General features: G+C 47.1%; 1 protein-coding gene across 1 annotated transcript in view; it reads right to left on the bottom strand.

Moving 5' to 3' along the window:
• The window catches only part of SUPT16H (SPT16 homolog, facilitates chromatin remodeling subunit), a gene marked incomplete at both ends in the record, with an annotated part of 29,369 nt that extends 14,887 nt beyond the window's left edge, over window positions 1-14,482 (bottom strand). The window contains 11 exons of the mRNA XM_084280868.1: window positions 3,148-3,301; window positions 3,434-3,549; window positions 7,253-7,348; window positions 7,475-7,540; window positions 7,645-7,757; window positions 9,152-9,225; window positions 9,333-9,423; window positions 9,550-9,722; window positions 13,831-13,982; window positions 14,104-14,250; window positions 14,330-14,482. Of these exons, the coding sequence (XP_084136994.1) occupies window positions 3,148-3,301; window positions 3,434-3,549; window positions 7,253-7,348; window positions 7,475-7,540; window positions 7,645-7,757; window positions 9,152-9,225; window positions 9,333-9,423; window positions 9,550-9,722; window positions 13,831-13,982; window positions 14,104-14,250; window positions 14,330-14,482 (1,335 nt within the window). The remainder of the gene's footprint in view (window positions 1-3,147; window positions 3,302-3,433; window positions 3,550-7,252; window positions 7,349-7,474; window positions 7,541-7,644; window positions 7,758-9,151; window positions 9,226-9,332; window positions 9,424-9,549; window positions 9,723-13,830; window positions 13,983-14,103; window positions 14,251-14,329) is intronic.
• Window positions 14,483-14,703: the final 221 nt, after the last annotated feature.

Here is a 14,703-nt window from a genome sequence, read left to right on the forward strand (position 1 = left end):
AAGGTTAGGGATGGGGGAACCTCAGAACCAAGGTTGGAGGGGTGGTGGGACCCCAAAATCAAGGTTGGGGGGGTGGTGGGACCTCAAAACCAAGGTTGAGGGGGTGGTGGGACCCCAAAAGTACCTGAAGAACAAGGTTTGGGGGGTGGTGGGACCCCAAAATCAAGGTTGGGGGGGTGGTGGGACCCCAAATCAAGGTTGGGGGGGTGGTGGGACCCCAAAAGTAAGGTTGGGGGGGTGGTGGGATCTCAAAACCAAGGTTGGAGGGGTGGTGGGACCCCAAAAGTACCTGAAGAACAAAGTTTGGGGGGTGGTGGGAGACCAAAATCAAGGTTAAGGGGGTGGTGGGACCCCAAATGTATCTAAAGAACAAGGTTAGGGGGTGGTGGGACCCCAAAAGTACCTCAAAACCAAGACTAGGGGGTGGTGGGACCCCAAAATCAAGGTTGAGGGGGTGGTGGGAGCCCAAAAGTACCTGAAGAATAAGGTTGAGGGGTGGTGGGACCCCAAAACTACCTGAAGAACAAGGTTAGGGGGGTGGTGGGACCCCAAAAGTACCTGAAGAACAAGGTTGGGGGGGTGGTGGGACCTCAAAACCAAGGTTGGGGGGGTGGTGGGACCCCAAAAGTACCTGAAGAATAAGGTTGGGGGGTGGTGGGACCCCAAAACTACCTGAAGAACAAGGTTAGGGGGGTGGTGGGACCCCAAAAGTACCTGAAGAATAAGGTTGGGGGGTGGTGGGACTCCCAAAGTACTTCAAAACCAAGACTGGGGGGTGGTGGGACCTCAAAATCAAGGTTGAGGGGGTGGTGGGACACCAAAAGTACCTCAAAACCAAGACTAGGGGGTGGTGGGACCCCAAAATCAAGGTTGAGGGGGTGGTGGGACCCCAAAACTACCTCAAAACCAAGGTTAGGGATGGGGGAACCTCAGAACCAAGGTTGGAGGGGTGGTGGGACCCCAAAATCAAGGTTGGAGGGGGTGGTGGGACCTCAAAACCAAGGTTGAGGGGTGGTGGGACCCCAAAACTACCTGAAGAACAAGGTTAGAGGGGTGGTGGGACCCCAAAAGTAAGGTTGGGGGGGTGGTGGGATCTCAAAACCAAGGTTGGAGGGGGTGGTGGGACCTCAAAACCAAGGTTGAGGGGTGGTGGCACCCCAAAACTACCTGAAGAACAAGGTTGGGGGGGTGGTGGGACCCAAAATCAAGGTTGAGGGGGTGGTGGGACCCCAAAAGTACCTGAAGAATAAGGTTGGAGGGGTGGTGGGACCCCAAAAGTACCTCAAAACCAATGTTAGGGGTGGGGGAACCTCAAAACCAAGGTTGGAGGTCTGGTGGGACCCCAAACCCACCTCAAACCTGGGTTGGAGGTCTGGTGGGACCCCAAACCCACCTCAAACCAAGGTTGGGGGTCTGGTATCACCCCAAACCCACCTCAAACCTGGGTTGGAGATCTGGTATCACCCCAAAACCACCTCAAACCATCATTTGAGGTCTGGTGGGCCCCCCAAACCACCTCAAACCATCATTGGAGGTCTGGTGGGACCCCAAAACCACCTCAAACCAAGGTTGGAGGTCTGGTAGCACCCCAAAACCACCTGAAACCTGGGTTGGGGGTTTGGTGGGACCCCAAAACCACCTCAAACCTGGGTTGGGGGTCTAGTTAACACCCCAAAACCCAACCTTGGAGATCTGGTAGCACCCCAAATCCATGTAAACCCACCCTTGGAGGTGTGGAGGGACCCCAAAACCACCTCAAACCAAGGTTGGAGCTCTGGTATCACCCCAAAACCCAAGGTTGGAGGTCTGGTGAGACCCCAAAACCACCTCAAACCTGGGTTGGAGATCTGATGGCACCCCAAAACCACCTAAACCCATCCTTGGAGGTCTGGTGGGACCCCAAAACCACATCAAACCAAGGTTGAAGCTCTGGTAGCTCCTCAAAACCCAAGGTTGGAGGTCTGGTAGCACCCAAAACCCACCTCAAACCTGGGTTGGAGCTCTGGTATCACCCCAAAACCCAAGGTTGGAGATCTGGTGGGACCCCAAACCCACCTCAAACCATCATTTGAGGTCTGGTGGAACCCCAAAACCACCTCAAACCATCATTTGAGGTCTGGTGGGCCCCCAAAACCACCTCAAACCAAGTTTGGAGGTCTGGTGGGACCCCAAACCCACCTCAAACCTGGGTTGGAGATCTGGTGGGACCCCAAACCCACCTCAAACCAAGGTTGGAGCTCTGGTAGCTCCTCAAAACCCAAGGTTGGAGATCTGATGGTACCCCAAAACCACCTAAACCCAAGACTGTAAGTGTGGTGGGACCCCAAAACCACCTCAAACCATCATTTGAGGTCTGGTGGGACCCCAAAACCACCTCAAACCATCATTGAAGGTCTGGTGGGCCCCCAAAACCACCTCAAACCATCATTTGAGGTCTGGTGTCACCCCAAAACCACCTCAAACCATCATTTGAGGTCTGGTGGGACCCCAAAACCACCTCAAACCTGGGTTGGGGGTTTGGTGTCACCCCAAAACCACCTCAAACCATCATTTGAGGTCTGGTGGGACCCCAAAACCACCTCAAACCAAGGTTGGGGGTCTAGTTAACACCCCAAAACCCAACCTTGGAGATCTGGTAGCACCCCAAATCCATGTAAACCCACCCTTGGAGGTCTGGTGGGACCCCAAAACCACCTCAAACCAAGGTTGGGAGTCTGGTAGCACCCCAAACCCACCTCGAACCTGGGTTGGAGCTCTGGTATCACCCCAAAACCCAAGGTTGGAGGTCTGGTGGGACCCCAAACCCACCTCAAACCTGGGTTGGAGCTCTGGTATCACCCCAAAACCCAAGGTTGGAGGTCTGGTGGGACCCCAAAACCACCTCAAACCAAGGTTGGAGATCTGATGGCACCCTAAAGCCACCTCAAACCTGGGTTGGAGGTCTGGTGGGACCCCCAAACCATCATTTGAGGTCTGGTGGGCCCCCAAAACCACCTCAAACCAAGGTTGAAGCTCTAGTAGCTCCTCAAAACCCAAGGTTGGAGGTCTGGTGGGACCCCAAACCCACCTCAAACCTGGGTTGGGGATCCGGTGGGCCCCCAAACCTGGGTTGGAGGTCCCCCCCACCCCACCCCACCTCCCCGTTACCTTGATGGTGGCGATGTGGAAGGGGGTGGCGATGCCGAAGACGGGCATGATGACGGTCTCGTACTTCTTATCGATGTAGATCTTCATCTCCCGGATGTGGGGCTCCTTGGGCATCAGGGAAGGGTTCTTGTAGGAGATGTTGGACTTGCGGGCCCTTGAAAAGAGGGGGGGACGGGGGGGGGGGTGACATCACGGCGACGAGGTCAGGGCGGCCTGGCTCCTTCCCCTCCCCGCCAGGGACCGAGCAGGAGGTGCCTTCAGCTCAGGGATGGGGGGGTGGGGTTACTTCTGGATCTGCTGCTCCCCCTTCTGCTCCGTCAGGCGCCGGCGGGCTTCTTCGTTCAGTTGGGTGGCCAACTCCTTCTGGTGGGCCCGGCGCTTCTCCTCGGCCGTCAGCTCGTTCTGGGGGAGGGGATGGGGGGGTTTGTGAGGGGGAATTGGGTGGGTTTTGGGGGAATTGGGCAATTTTGGGGGGTTTTGTGAGGGGAAATTGGGTGTTTTTGGAGAAATTGGGCATTTTGTGAGGGGAAATTGGTGGTTTTTAGAGAAATTGGTTGTTTTATGAGGAGAAATTGGTGGGTTTTGGGGAAATTGTCCAATTTTGGGGGGTTTTGTGAGGGGGAATTGGGTGTTTTTGGAGAAATTGAGCATTTTGTGAGAGAAATTGGTGGGTTTTGGAGAAATTGGGCATTTTGTGAGGAGAAATTGGGCATTTTGTGAGGAGAAATTGGTGGGTTTTGGGGAAATTGTGCAATTTTGGGGGGGGTTTGTGAGGGGAAATTGGGTGGTTTTGGAGAAATTGGGCATTTTGTGAGGGGAAATTGGTGGCTTTTAGAGAAATTGGTTGTTTTATGAGGAGAAATTGGTGGGTTTTGGGGAAATTGTCCAATTTTGGGGGGTTTTGTGAGGGAAAATCGGGTGTTTTTGGGGAAATTGTCCAATTTTGGGGGGTTTTGTGAGGGGGAATTGGGTGGGTTTTGGGGGAATTGGGCAATTTTGGGGGGTTTTGTGAGGGGGAATTGGGTGGTTTTGGGGGAATTGTGCAATTTTGGGGGGTTTTGTGAGGGGGAATTGGGTGTTTTTGGAGAAATTGGGCGGTTTTAGAGAAATTGGGCATTTTTGTGAGGGGAAATTGGTGGGTTTTGGAGAAATTGCTCATTTTATGAGGCAAAATGGGTGGGTTTTGGAGAAATTGTCCAAATTTGGGTGGTTTTGTGAGGGGGAATTGGGTGTTTTTGGAGAAATTGGGCATTTTGTGAGGGGAAATTGGTGGGTTTTGGGGAAATTGTCCAATTTTGGGGGGTTTTGCGAGGAGAAATTGGTGGGTTTTGGAGAAATTGGCCATTTTGTGAGGGGGAATTGGGTGGTTTTGGAGAAATTGGGCATTTTGTGAGGGGAAATTGGTGGGTTTTGGGGAAATTGGCCATTTTGTGAGGAGAAATTGGTGGTTTTTAGAGAAATTGGTTGTTTTATGAGGAGAAATTGGTGGGTTTTGGAGAAATTGTGCAATTTTGGGGGGTTTTGTGAGGGGAAATTGGTGGGTTTTGGAGAAATTGTGCAATTTTGGGGGGTTTTGTGAGGGGAAATTGGTGGGTTTTGGAGAAATTGTACAAATTTCGGTGGTTTTGTGAGGAGAAATTGGTGGGTTTTGGGGAAATTGTCCAATTTTGGGGGGTTTTGTGAGGGGGAATTGGGTGGTTTTGGGGAAATGTCCAATTTTGGAGGGGTTTTGTGAGGGGAAATTGGTGGGTTTTGGGGGAATTGTGCAAATTTGGATGGGTTTTGTGAGGGGGAATTGGGTGTTTTTGGAGAAATTGGGCGGTTTTGGAGAAATTGGGCATTTTGTGAGGAGAAATTGGTGGGTTTTGGAGAAATTGCTCATTTTATGAGGCAAAATAGGTGGGTTTTGGAGAAAAAATGAATTTTATGAGGAGAAATTGGTGGGTTTTGGAGAAAAAATGAATTTTATGAGGAGAAATTGGTGGGTTTTGGAGAAATTGGGCATTTTGTGAGGGGAAATTGGTGGGTTTTGGAGAAATTGTCCAAATTTGGGGGGGTTTTGTGAGGAAAAATTGGCCATTTTTGGAGAAATTGGGTATTTTATGAGGGAAAATTTGTGGGTTTTGGAGAAATTGGGCATTTTATGAGGAGAAATTTGTGGGTTTTGGAGAAATTGGGCATTTTATGAGGAGAAATTTGTGGGTTTTGGAGAAATTGGGCATTTTATGAGGAGAAATTTGTGGGTTTTGGAGAAATTGGGTATTTTATGAGGAGAAATTTGTGGGTTTTGGAGAAATTGGGTATTTTATGAGGAGAAATTTGTGGGTTTTGGAGAAATTGGGTATTTTATGAGGAGAAATTTGTGGGTTTTGGAGAAATTGTCCAAATTTGGGCAGGTTTTGTGAGGAAAAATCGGCCATTTTTGGAGAAATTGGGCATTTTGTGAGGGGAAATTGGTGGGTTTTGGAGAAATTGGGCATTTTGTGAGGGGAAATTGGTGGTTTTTAGAGAAATTGGTTGTTTTATGAGGAGAAATTTGTGGGTTTTGTGGAAATTGTCCAATTTTGGGGGGTTTTGTGAGGGGGAATTGGGTGGTTTTGGGGGAATTGGGCAATTTTGGGGGGTTTTGTGAGGGGGAATTGGGTGGGTTTTGGGGGAATTGGGCAATTTTGGGGGGTTTTGTGAGGGGGAATTGGTGGGTTTTGGGGAAATTGTCCAATTTTGGGGGGTTTTGTGAGGGGGAATTGGGTGTTTTTGGGGGAATTGTGCAATTTTGGGGGGTTTTGTGAGGGAAAATCGGGTGTTTTTGAGAAATTGTCCAATTTTGGGGGGGTTTGTGAGGGGGAATTGGGTGGGTTTTGGGGAAATTGGGCAATTTTGGGGGGTTTTGTGAGGGGGAATTGGGTGTTTCGGGAGAAATTGTCCAAATTTGGGTGGTTTTGTGAGGAGAAATCGGCCATTTGGGGAAATAATGGGCATTTTGTGAGGAAAAATCGGCCATTTTAAGAGAAATTGGGCATTTTGTGAGGAGAAATTGGTGGGTTTTGGAGAAATTGGGTATTTTAGGAGGGGAAATTGTTGGGTTTTGGAGAAATTGTCCAAATGTGGGTATTTTTGTGAGGGGAAATCGGCCATTTGGGGAGAAATTGGGCATTTTGTGAGGAGAAATCGGCCATTTTTGGAGAAATTGGGCAATTTATGAGGAGAAATTGGGTGGGTTTTGGGGGAATTGTGCAATTTTGGGGGGTTTTGTGAGGGGGAATTGGGTGGTTTTGGGAGAAATTGTCCAATTTTGGGCGGGTTTTGTGAGGAAAAATCGGCCATTTTTGGAGAAATTGGGCATTTTATGAGGGGAAATTGGTGGGTTTTGGAGAAATTGGGAATTTTGTGAGGAGAAATTTGTGGGTTTTGGAGAAATTGTCCAAATTTGGGTGGGTTTTGTGAGGAAAAATCAGCCATTTTTGGAGAAATTGGGCATTTTATGAGGGGAAATTGGGTATTTTTGGAGAAATTGGACATTTTATGGGGGGAAATTGGTGGGTTTTGGAGAAATTGGGTATTTTATGAGGCAAATTAGGTGGGTCTTGGAGAAAATGTCCAAATTTGTGTGGGTTTTGTGAGGAGAAATCGGCCATTTTTGGAGAAAATGGGTAATTTATGAGGGGAAATTGGGCATTTTTGGAGAAATTGTATCAAATTTGGGCGGGTTTTGTGAGGAGAAATCGGCCGTTTTTGGAGAAACTCGGCAATTTATGAGGGGAAATTGGTGGGTTTTGGAGAAATTGCTCATTTTATGAGGCAAAATAGGTGGGTTTTGGAGAAAATGTCCAAATTTGGGTATTTTTGTGAGGAGAAATTGGGGGTTTTTGGAGAAATTGTCCAAATTTGGACGGGTTTTGTGAGGAAAAATTGGCCATTTGGGGAGAAATTGGCCATTTTTGTGAGGGGAAATTGGTGGGTTTTTGGAGAAACTGTCTACATTTGTGTTTTGTGAGGAGGAAATCAGCGATTTTAAGTAAAATCACTCCTCTGAGGGTTAAAAACATCACTCTGATGCCACCATGACGTCACTATGACCCCACCACCCTCCCTTGCCCCAGCTTACCCTCGTCCTCTCGGTGAGGAGAGCCGCCCGTGAGCTTCTCCCCAGGAGATCTTCAGCCTCGTCCTTCTCCTCTTCTTCTTCCTCCTCATCCTCGTTCTGGGAAGAGGAGGAAAGAGACAGCGGCCATGTTGGGTGGGTGATGACGTCACAACCCCTCCCCACCCCCAACTTGGGGTTGGTTTGACCTCATTTTCCACCCCAAACTTGAGGAACCTCCCAAACCTTGAGGAAGATCCCGACGTTCTTGACCTTCTTCTTGACGGCGGTGAGGACAGTGGCGGGACCTTCCTGGAGGAAGAGGAAGAGGAAGAGGAAGGATGAGGGCTGGGGCAAGGAGGAGGAAGAAGGGGATGGCTTAGAGGAAGAGGAGGAGGAAGAGGAAGGGGACCCACCTCGTCCACCAAGACGGTGTCGCCGATGAACATGGCGTAGGTCTTCTCCTCGGGCTTCTTGCCTTCTTTGTTGGGGAGGTCGGAGAAGCCCACGTTGATGCTGAAGACCATGCCTGGGGGAGGAAGAGGAGGGGAGGAAGGACAGGGTGGGGGAAGCACAATTTTGGGGGGAAAAGTACCAATTTTAGGTGGAAAAGTAACAATTTTGGGGTTGAGGAGAAGGTTTGGGTGGAGGAAGACCGGGTTTGGGTGGTTGAAGGACAATTGTGGGTGGAAAGGGACCAATTTCAGGTGGAAAGGAACCAATTTTGGGGGGAAAAGGGCCAATTTTGGGAGGAATAGGACCAATTTTGGGAGGAATAGGGCCAATTTTGGGAGGAATAGGGCCAATTTTGGGGGGAAAAGGGCCAATTTTGGGGGGAAAAGGGCCAATTTTGGGGTTGAGGAGAAGGTTTGGGTGGAGGAAGACCGGGTTTGGGTGGTCGAAGGACAATTGTGGGTGGAAAGGGACCAATTTCAGGTGGAAAGGAACCAATTTCGGGGGGAAAAGGGCCAATTTTGGGAGGAATAGGACCAATTTTGGGAGGAATAGGGCCAATTTTGGGAGGAATAGGGCCAATTTTGGGAGGAATAGGGCCAATTTTGGGGGGAAAAGGGCCAATTTTGGGGTTGAGGAGAAGGTTTGGGTGGAGGAAGACCGGGTTTGGGTGGTCGAAGGACAATTGTGGGTGGAAAGGGACCAATTTCAGGTGGAAAGGAACCAATTTTGGGAGGAATAGGACCAATTTTGGGAGGAATAGGGCCAATTTTGGGAGGAATAGGGCCAATTTTGGGAGGAATAGGGCCAATTTTGGGAGGAATAGGGCCAATTTTGGGAGGAATAGGGTCAATTTTGGGAGGAATAGGGCCAATTTTGGGAGGAATAGGGCCAATTTTGGGAGGAATAGGGCCAATTTTGGGGAGAAAAGGGCCAATTTTGGGGAGAAAAGGGCCAATTTGGGGGGGAAAAGGGCCAATTTCGGGGTAGAGGAGAAGTTTGGGGTGGATGAAGACCAAGATTGGGTGATTGAAGGACAATTTTGGGTGGAAAAGCACCAATTTTGGGTGGAAAAGTACCAATTTTGGGGTTGAGGAGAAGGTTTGTGTGGAGAAAGACCAGGTTTGGGTGGTTGAAGGCCAATTTTGGGGGGGAAAGGGCCAATTTTTGGTGGATAAGGACCAATTTTGGGTGGATAAGGACCAATTTTGGGGTTGAGAAGAAGGTTTGGGTGGAGGAAGACCAGTTTTGGGTGGCTGAAGAGGCCATTTTGGGTGGAAAGGGACCAATTTTGGGGGGAAAAGGGCCAATTTTGGGGGGAAAAAGGGCCAATTTTGGGGGGAAAAAGGGCCAATTTGGGGGGGAAAAGGGCTAATTTTGGGGTTGAGGAGCAGCTTTGGGTGGCGGAAGACCAGTTTTGTGTGGCTGAAGAGGCCATTTTGGGGGCAGGGGGGTGTCAGGTCTCCTCACCCTTCTTGAGGCGGTGCTGGTTCTTGCTGTTGATGACCAAGGAGCCCTCCCTGAACTCGATGCCCATGGCGAAGCTGAGGAGGGGAGGAGATGAAGGTCCATCAGCAGGTCCTGGGTGTGGTGTCCATGTCCCCTCCCTGGGTGGGGTGTCCTCCCCACCCCAAAACCACCCCGTTCTCACCCCAAATTCTTGGTGATTTTACTCAGGAGTTCCGGTTTCTGCTTCTTCACCACGTCCATGACGGCGGCGTAGACGTCGCAGAGCTTGGCTCCTGTGAGGAGGAAGAGAAGGAGGAAGGAAGGGAGACATGATGAGGTGATGTGCTGTCCCAAGATGGCGGCGGAAGGCAGAGGGAAGGTTCTGGAAGGCGCGGTAGAGCTTCCAGCAGGTTCCTCACCGTGCCTCATCTCCTTGAGCATCTCCTCCTGGAGCTGGAGGAGGAAGGAGTAGTGATCCTGCATCTCCTGAGGCGGGTCCACCATCAGCGTCCTCACCAGGTTGGAGCAGTAGGACTTGTAGCGGATGCCCATGGCGCAGGTGATGGCGCCGAAGTGCATGTGGTTCTTGTCGCTACGGGAGAGGGTGTTTTGGGGGGAAAAAGAGGGATTTGGGGGGTTGGGGAAGGGGAAAGGGGGAGTTTGAGGGGGGGAGTGTCCATGTTTGGGGGGTTTTGTGAGGAGAAATTGGATGTTTGGGGGGAAATCACCCATTTTGTGAGGAGAAATTGGATGTTTTGGGGGAAATCACCCGTTTTGTGAGGAGAAATTGGATGTTTTGGGGGAAATCACCCGTTTTGTGAGGAGGAATTGGTGGGTTTTGGAGAAATAAAAGCATTTTATGAGGGAAAATTGGGTGTTTTTTGAGAAATTGGTTGGTTTATGAGGAGAAATTGGTGGGTTTTGGAGAAATTGGGCATTTTATGAGGACAAATTGGTGGGTTTTGGAGAAATAAAAGCATTTTATGAGGGAAAATTGGGTGGTTTTGGAGAAATTGGTTGGTTTATGAGGAGAAATTGGTGGGTTTTGAAGAAATAAAAGCGTTTTATGAGGAGAAATTGTATGTTTTTGGAGAAATTGGCCATTTTATGAGGAGAAATTGGTGGGTTTTGGAGAAATAAAAGCATTTTATGAGGGGAAATTGGTGGGTTTTTAGGGAAATACACACATTTTATGAGAGAAAATTGGGTGTTTTTTGAGAAATTGGTCATTTTATGAGGAGAAATTGGTGGGTTTTGGAAAAATAAAAGCATTTTATGAGGGGAATTGTTTGTTTTTGGAGAAATTAGTTGTTTTATGAGGAGAAATTGGTGGGTTTCAGAGAAATAAAAGCATTTTATGAGGGGGAATTGTGTGTTTTTGAAGAAATTGGGCATATTATGAGGAGAAATTGGGGGGTTTTGGAGAAATAAAAGCATTTTATGAGGGAAAATTGGGTGGTTTTGGAGAAATTGGTTGGTTTATGAGGAGAAATTGGTGGGTTTTGAAGAAATAAAAGCGTTTTATGAGGAGAAATTGTATGTTTTTGGAGAAATTGGGCATTTTATGAGGCAAAATAGGTGGGTTTTGGAGAAATAAAAGCATTTTATGAGGGGAAATTGGGTGGTTTTGGAGAAATTGGGCATTTTATGAGGCAAAATAGGTGGGTTTTGGAGAAATAAAAGCATTTTATGAGGGAAAATTGGGTGTTTTTGGAGAAATTGGTTGGGTTATGAGGAGAAATTGGTGGGTTTTGGAGAAATAAAAGCATTTTATGAGGGGAAATGGTATGTTTTTGAAGAAATTGGTCATTTTATAATGAGAAATTGGTGGGTTTTGGAGAAATAAAAGCATTTCATGAGGGGAAATTGGGTGGTTTTGGAGAAATTGGGCATTTTATGAGGAGAAATTGGTGGGTTTTGGAGAAATAAAAGCATTTCATGAGGGGAAATTGAATGTTTTTGGAGAAATTGGGCATTTTATGAGGCAAAATAGGTGGGTTTTGGAGAAATAAAAGCATTTTATGAGGGGAAATTGGGTGGTTTTGGAGAAATTGGGCATTTTATGAGGAGAAATTGGTGGGTTTTTAGAGAAATACACACATTTTGTGAGGGAAAATTGGGTGTTTTTTGAGAAATTGGTTGTTTTATGAGGAGAAATTGGTGGGTTTTGGAGAAATAAAAGCATTTCATGAGGGGAAATTGAATGTTTTTGGAGAAATTGGACATTTTATGAGGAGAAATTGGTGGGTTTTGGAGAAATAAAAGCATTTCATGAGGGGAAATTGGGTGGTTTTGGAGAAATTGGGCATTTTATGAGGCGAAATTGGTGGGTTTTGGAGAAATAAAAGCACTTTATGAGGGGAAATCGTGTGTTTTTGAAAAAATCAGTCATTTTATGAGGAGAAATTGGTGGGTTTTGGAGAAATTGGGCATTTTATGAGGAGAAATTGGTGGGTTTTTAGAGAAATACACACATTTTATGAGGGAAAATTGGGTGTTTTTTGAGAAATTGGTCATTTTATGAAGAGAAATTGGTGGGGTTTGGAGAAATAAAAGCATTTTATGAGGGGAAATCGTGTGTTTTTGAAGAAATTGGGCATTTTATGAGGAGAAATTGGCAGGTTTTGGAGAAATAAAAGCGTTTTATGAGGGGAAATTGAATGTTTTTGGAGAAATTGGGCCTTTTATGAGGAGAAATTGGTGGGTTTATAGAAAAATACACACATTTTACGAAGGAAAATTGGGTGTTTTTGGAGAAACTGGGCATTTTATGAGGAGAAATTGATGGGTTTTAGAGAAATACACATATTTTATGAGGGAAAATTGTGTGTTTTTTTTAGAAATTGGTTGTTTTATGAGGAGAAATTGGCAGGTTTTGGAGAAATAAAAGCATTTTATGAGGGGAAATCGTATGTTTTTGGAGAAATTGGGCATTTTATGAGGAGAAATTGGTGTTTTTTTGAAAAATAAACACATTTTATGAGGGGAAAATGGTGGGTTTTTTGAGAAACTGTCCAAAGTTGGGGTGTTTTTGTGAGAATTTGGCCATTTGGGGGAAAATTGTGCAAATTTGGGTATATTTGTGAGGAGAAATTGGCCATTTTGGGGGAAATCACCTGTTTTATGAGGGGAAATGGGTGTTTTTTTGAGAAATAAACACATTTGATGAGGGGAAATTGGGTGTTTTTTGAGAAATTGGTTGTTTTATGAGGAGAAATTAGTGGGTTTTGGAAATATTGTCCAAGTTTTGGCGTTTTTTTGTGAGGAGAAGTTGGCTATTTTGGGTGAAATTGCCCATTTTCTAAGGAGAAACCGGCACTTTTAGGACTAATTGGGGAAGATTGGGGTTTTTTTCTGAGGAGAAACCACCCATTTTTAGATAAATCACATGTTTTATGAGGAGAAATTGAGAGTTTGGGGAGAAATTGCTTATTTTATGCTTTTTTGTGAGGAAAATTTGGCCAGCTAGGGTGAACCTGCCATCGTTTTGCGAAGAAAAAGGGTGTTTTTGGTGAAATCACCCCACTTTTGGATACTTTTTGAGAAGAAATCACCCATTTAGGGGGAAAACGCCCGTTTTGTGAGGAGAAATTGGTGCTTTTGGGGTAAACAGGTCGAGCTTGGGAATTTTTGTGAGGAGAAATCAGCCATTTTGGGTCAATTTACCTTTGTTTTGAGGAGAAATTAAGTAGTTTGATGGAAATTGGTCAAATTTGGGAATTTTTGTGAGGAGAAATTGGCTGTTTTGGGTGAATTTGATGTCATTTTGAGGAGAAAATGGGTGGTTTGGGTGGAATCAGCCAACTTTTGGATAGTTTTTGAGGAGAAATTGGCCATTTTGGGTCAATTTACCTTTGTTTTGAGGACAAATTAAGTAGTTTGAGGGAAATTGGTCAAGTTTGAAAACTTTTGTGAGGAGAAACCAGTTGTTTTGGGTGAATTTGGTGTCATTTTGAGAAGAAAATGGGTGGTTTTGATGAAATCACCCAACTTTTGGATACCTTTTGAGGAGAAACGGGCAGTTTTAGGTCAATTTGTCTTAGTTTTGAGGAGAAATTTGCTGTTTTGGGTGAATTTGGTGCCGTTTTGAGAAGAAAATGGGTGTTTTTGGTGAAATCACCCAACTTTTGGATACCTTTTGAGGCGAAATCGGCCATTTTGGGTCAATTTGCCTTTGTTTTGAGGAGAAATTAAGTAGTTTGATGGAAATTGGTCAGATTTGGGAATTTTTACGACAAGAAATCAGCTGTTTTGGGTTAATTTGGTGTCATTTTGAGGAAAAAACGGGTGGTTTGGTGAAATCACCCAACTTCCAGATACCTTTTGAAGAGAAATCAGCCATTTGAGGTCAATTTGCCTTCTTTTAGAGGAGAAATTGGCTGTTTTGGGTGAATTTCGTGTCATTTTGAGAAGAAAATGGATGTTTTTGGTGAAATCACCCAACTTTTGGATACTTTTTGAGGCGAAATCGGCCACTTTGGGTCAATTCACCTTCTTCTAGAGGAGAAATTGTCTGTTTTGGATGAATTTGGTGCCATTTTGATGAAAAAATTGGTGGTTTAGGTGAAATCACCCAACTTTTGGACACTTTTTGAGGCGAAACCAGCCATTTTGCCTCCATTTCCCCAGCTTTTACGGCAGAATCAGGGCGTTGGGTGTTTATTTTTTGGGGGGGGTGACACACACACACACACACACACCTGACGACGCTGAACTTGAGGTTGTAGTTGCCGCCGCTCTGGATGATGGGCGGGTAACACATCTCCACCGTGGTGGGGTCGGCGCCCGCCAGGTACTTCTTCTCCTCGATGGCTTTTTCCACCGACTCAGCTAATTTGCTGTGACGGACTTTCTACGAGGGGGAGGGGTTTGATGACATCATTATGACGTCACAGGGCAAATTTCAGGGGAAATCCATGTTTTTTTGAGGGAAAAGAGGGTCGGGAGGGGATGTGTGTGTGTTTGTTTCTGACCTCATCAGCGTCCACGATCTCCATCACCCTCTCCTTGAAGAACTTGGTGAAGACCTCGGAGGTGATGGCGGCCGCCTTGCGCATCAGGTTGACCTCGCCGTCTTCTTTAGCCGCCATGGTGTAGGCCACCACCGCGCTGATGTCCACCTGAAGAGACAAGGAAGGTGGAGGGGGTTAAAAGGCTGCCATGATGGTGGAAGGGGGGGGGAAAGGGGGATACTCAGACCTTCTCAAAGCCCTCCTTGCTGAGGCAGTCGTTCCAGCTCTTCATGAAGTCCCCCGGGAACTTGTCCTTGCTGAAGACGCCGATGCGCTTCCCGCCCCGGCTGCCCTTCAGCGCCTCGATCATCTTCTCGAAGTTGGACTTGTTGCTCTCGTTCTGGGGGGGGGAGAGACCAAGGTGGTCAGCATGACGACTCCTCATCTTCCATCCCTCCATCTCCCCCTCCTCCTCCTTCTCCTCCACCCCACTCCATCGCCTTCACCTCTTCCTCCTCCTCCACCTTCTCCACCTCCTCTTCCTCCACCCCACTTCCTCCTCCTCCACCCCCCCACCTCCTCCTCCATCTCCCCCTCCCTCTCCTCCATCTCCCCCTCCCC

Source organism: Gallinula chloropus (genome assembly GCF_964237585.1).
Source record: "Gallinula chloropus genome assembly, contig: HAP1_SCAFFOLD_537, whole genome shotgun sequence".
Classification (NCBI taxonomy): Eukaryota; Metazoa; Chordata; class Aves; order Gruiformes; family Rallidae; genus Gallinula; species Gallinula chloropus.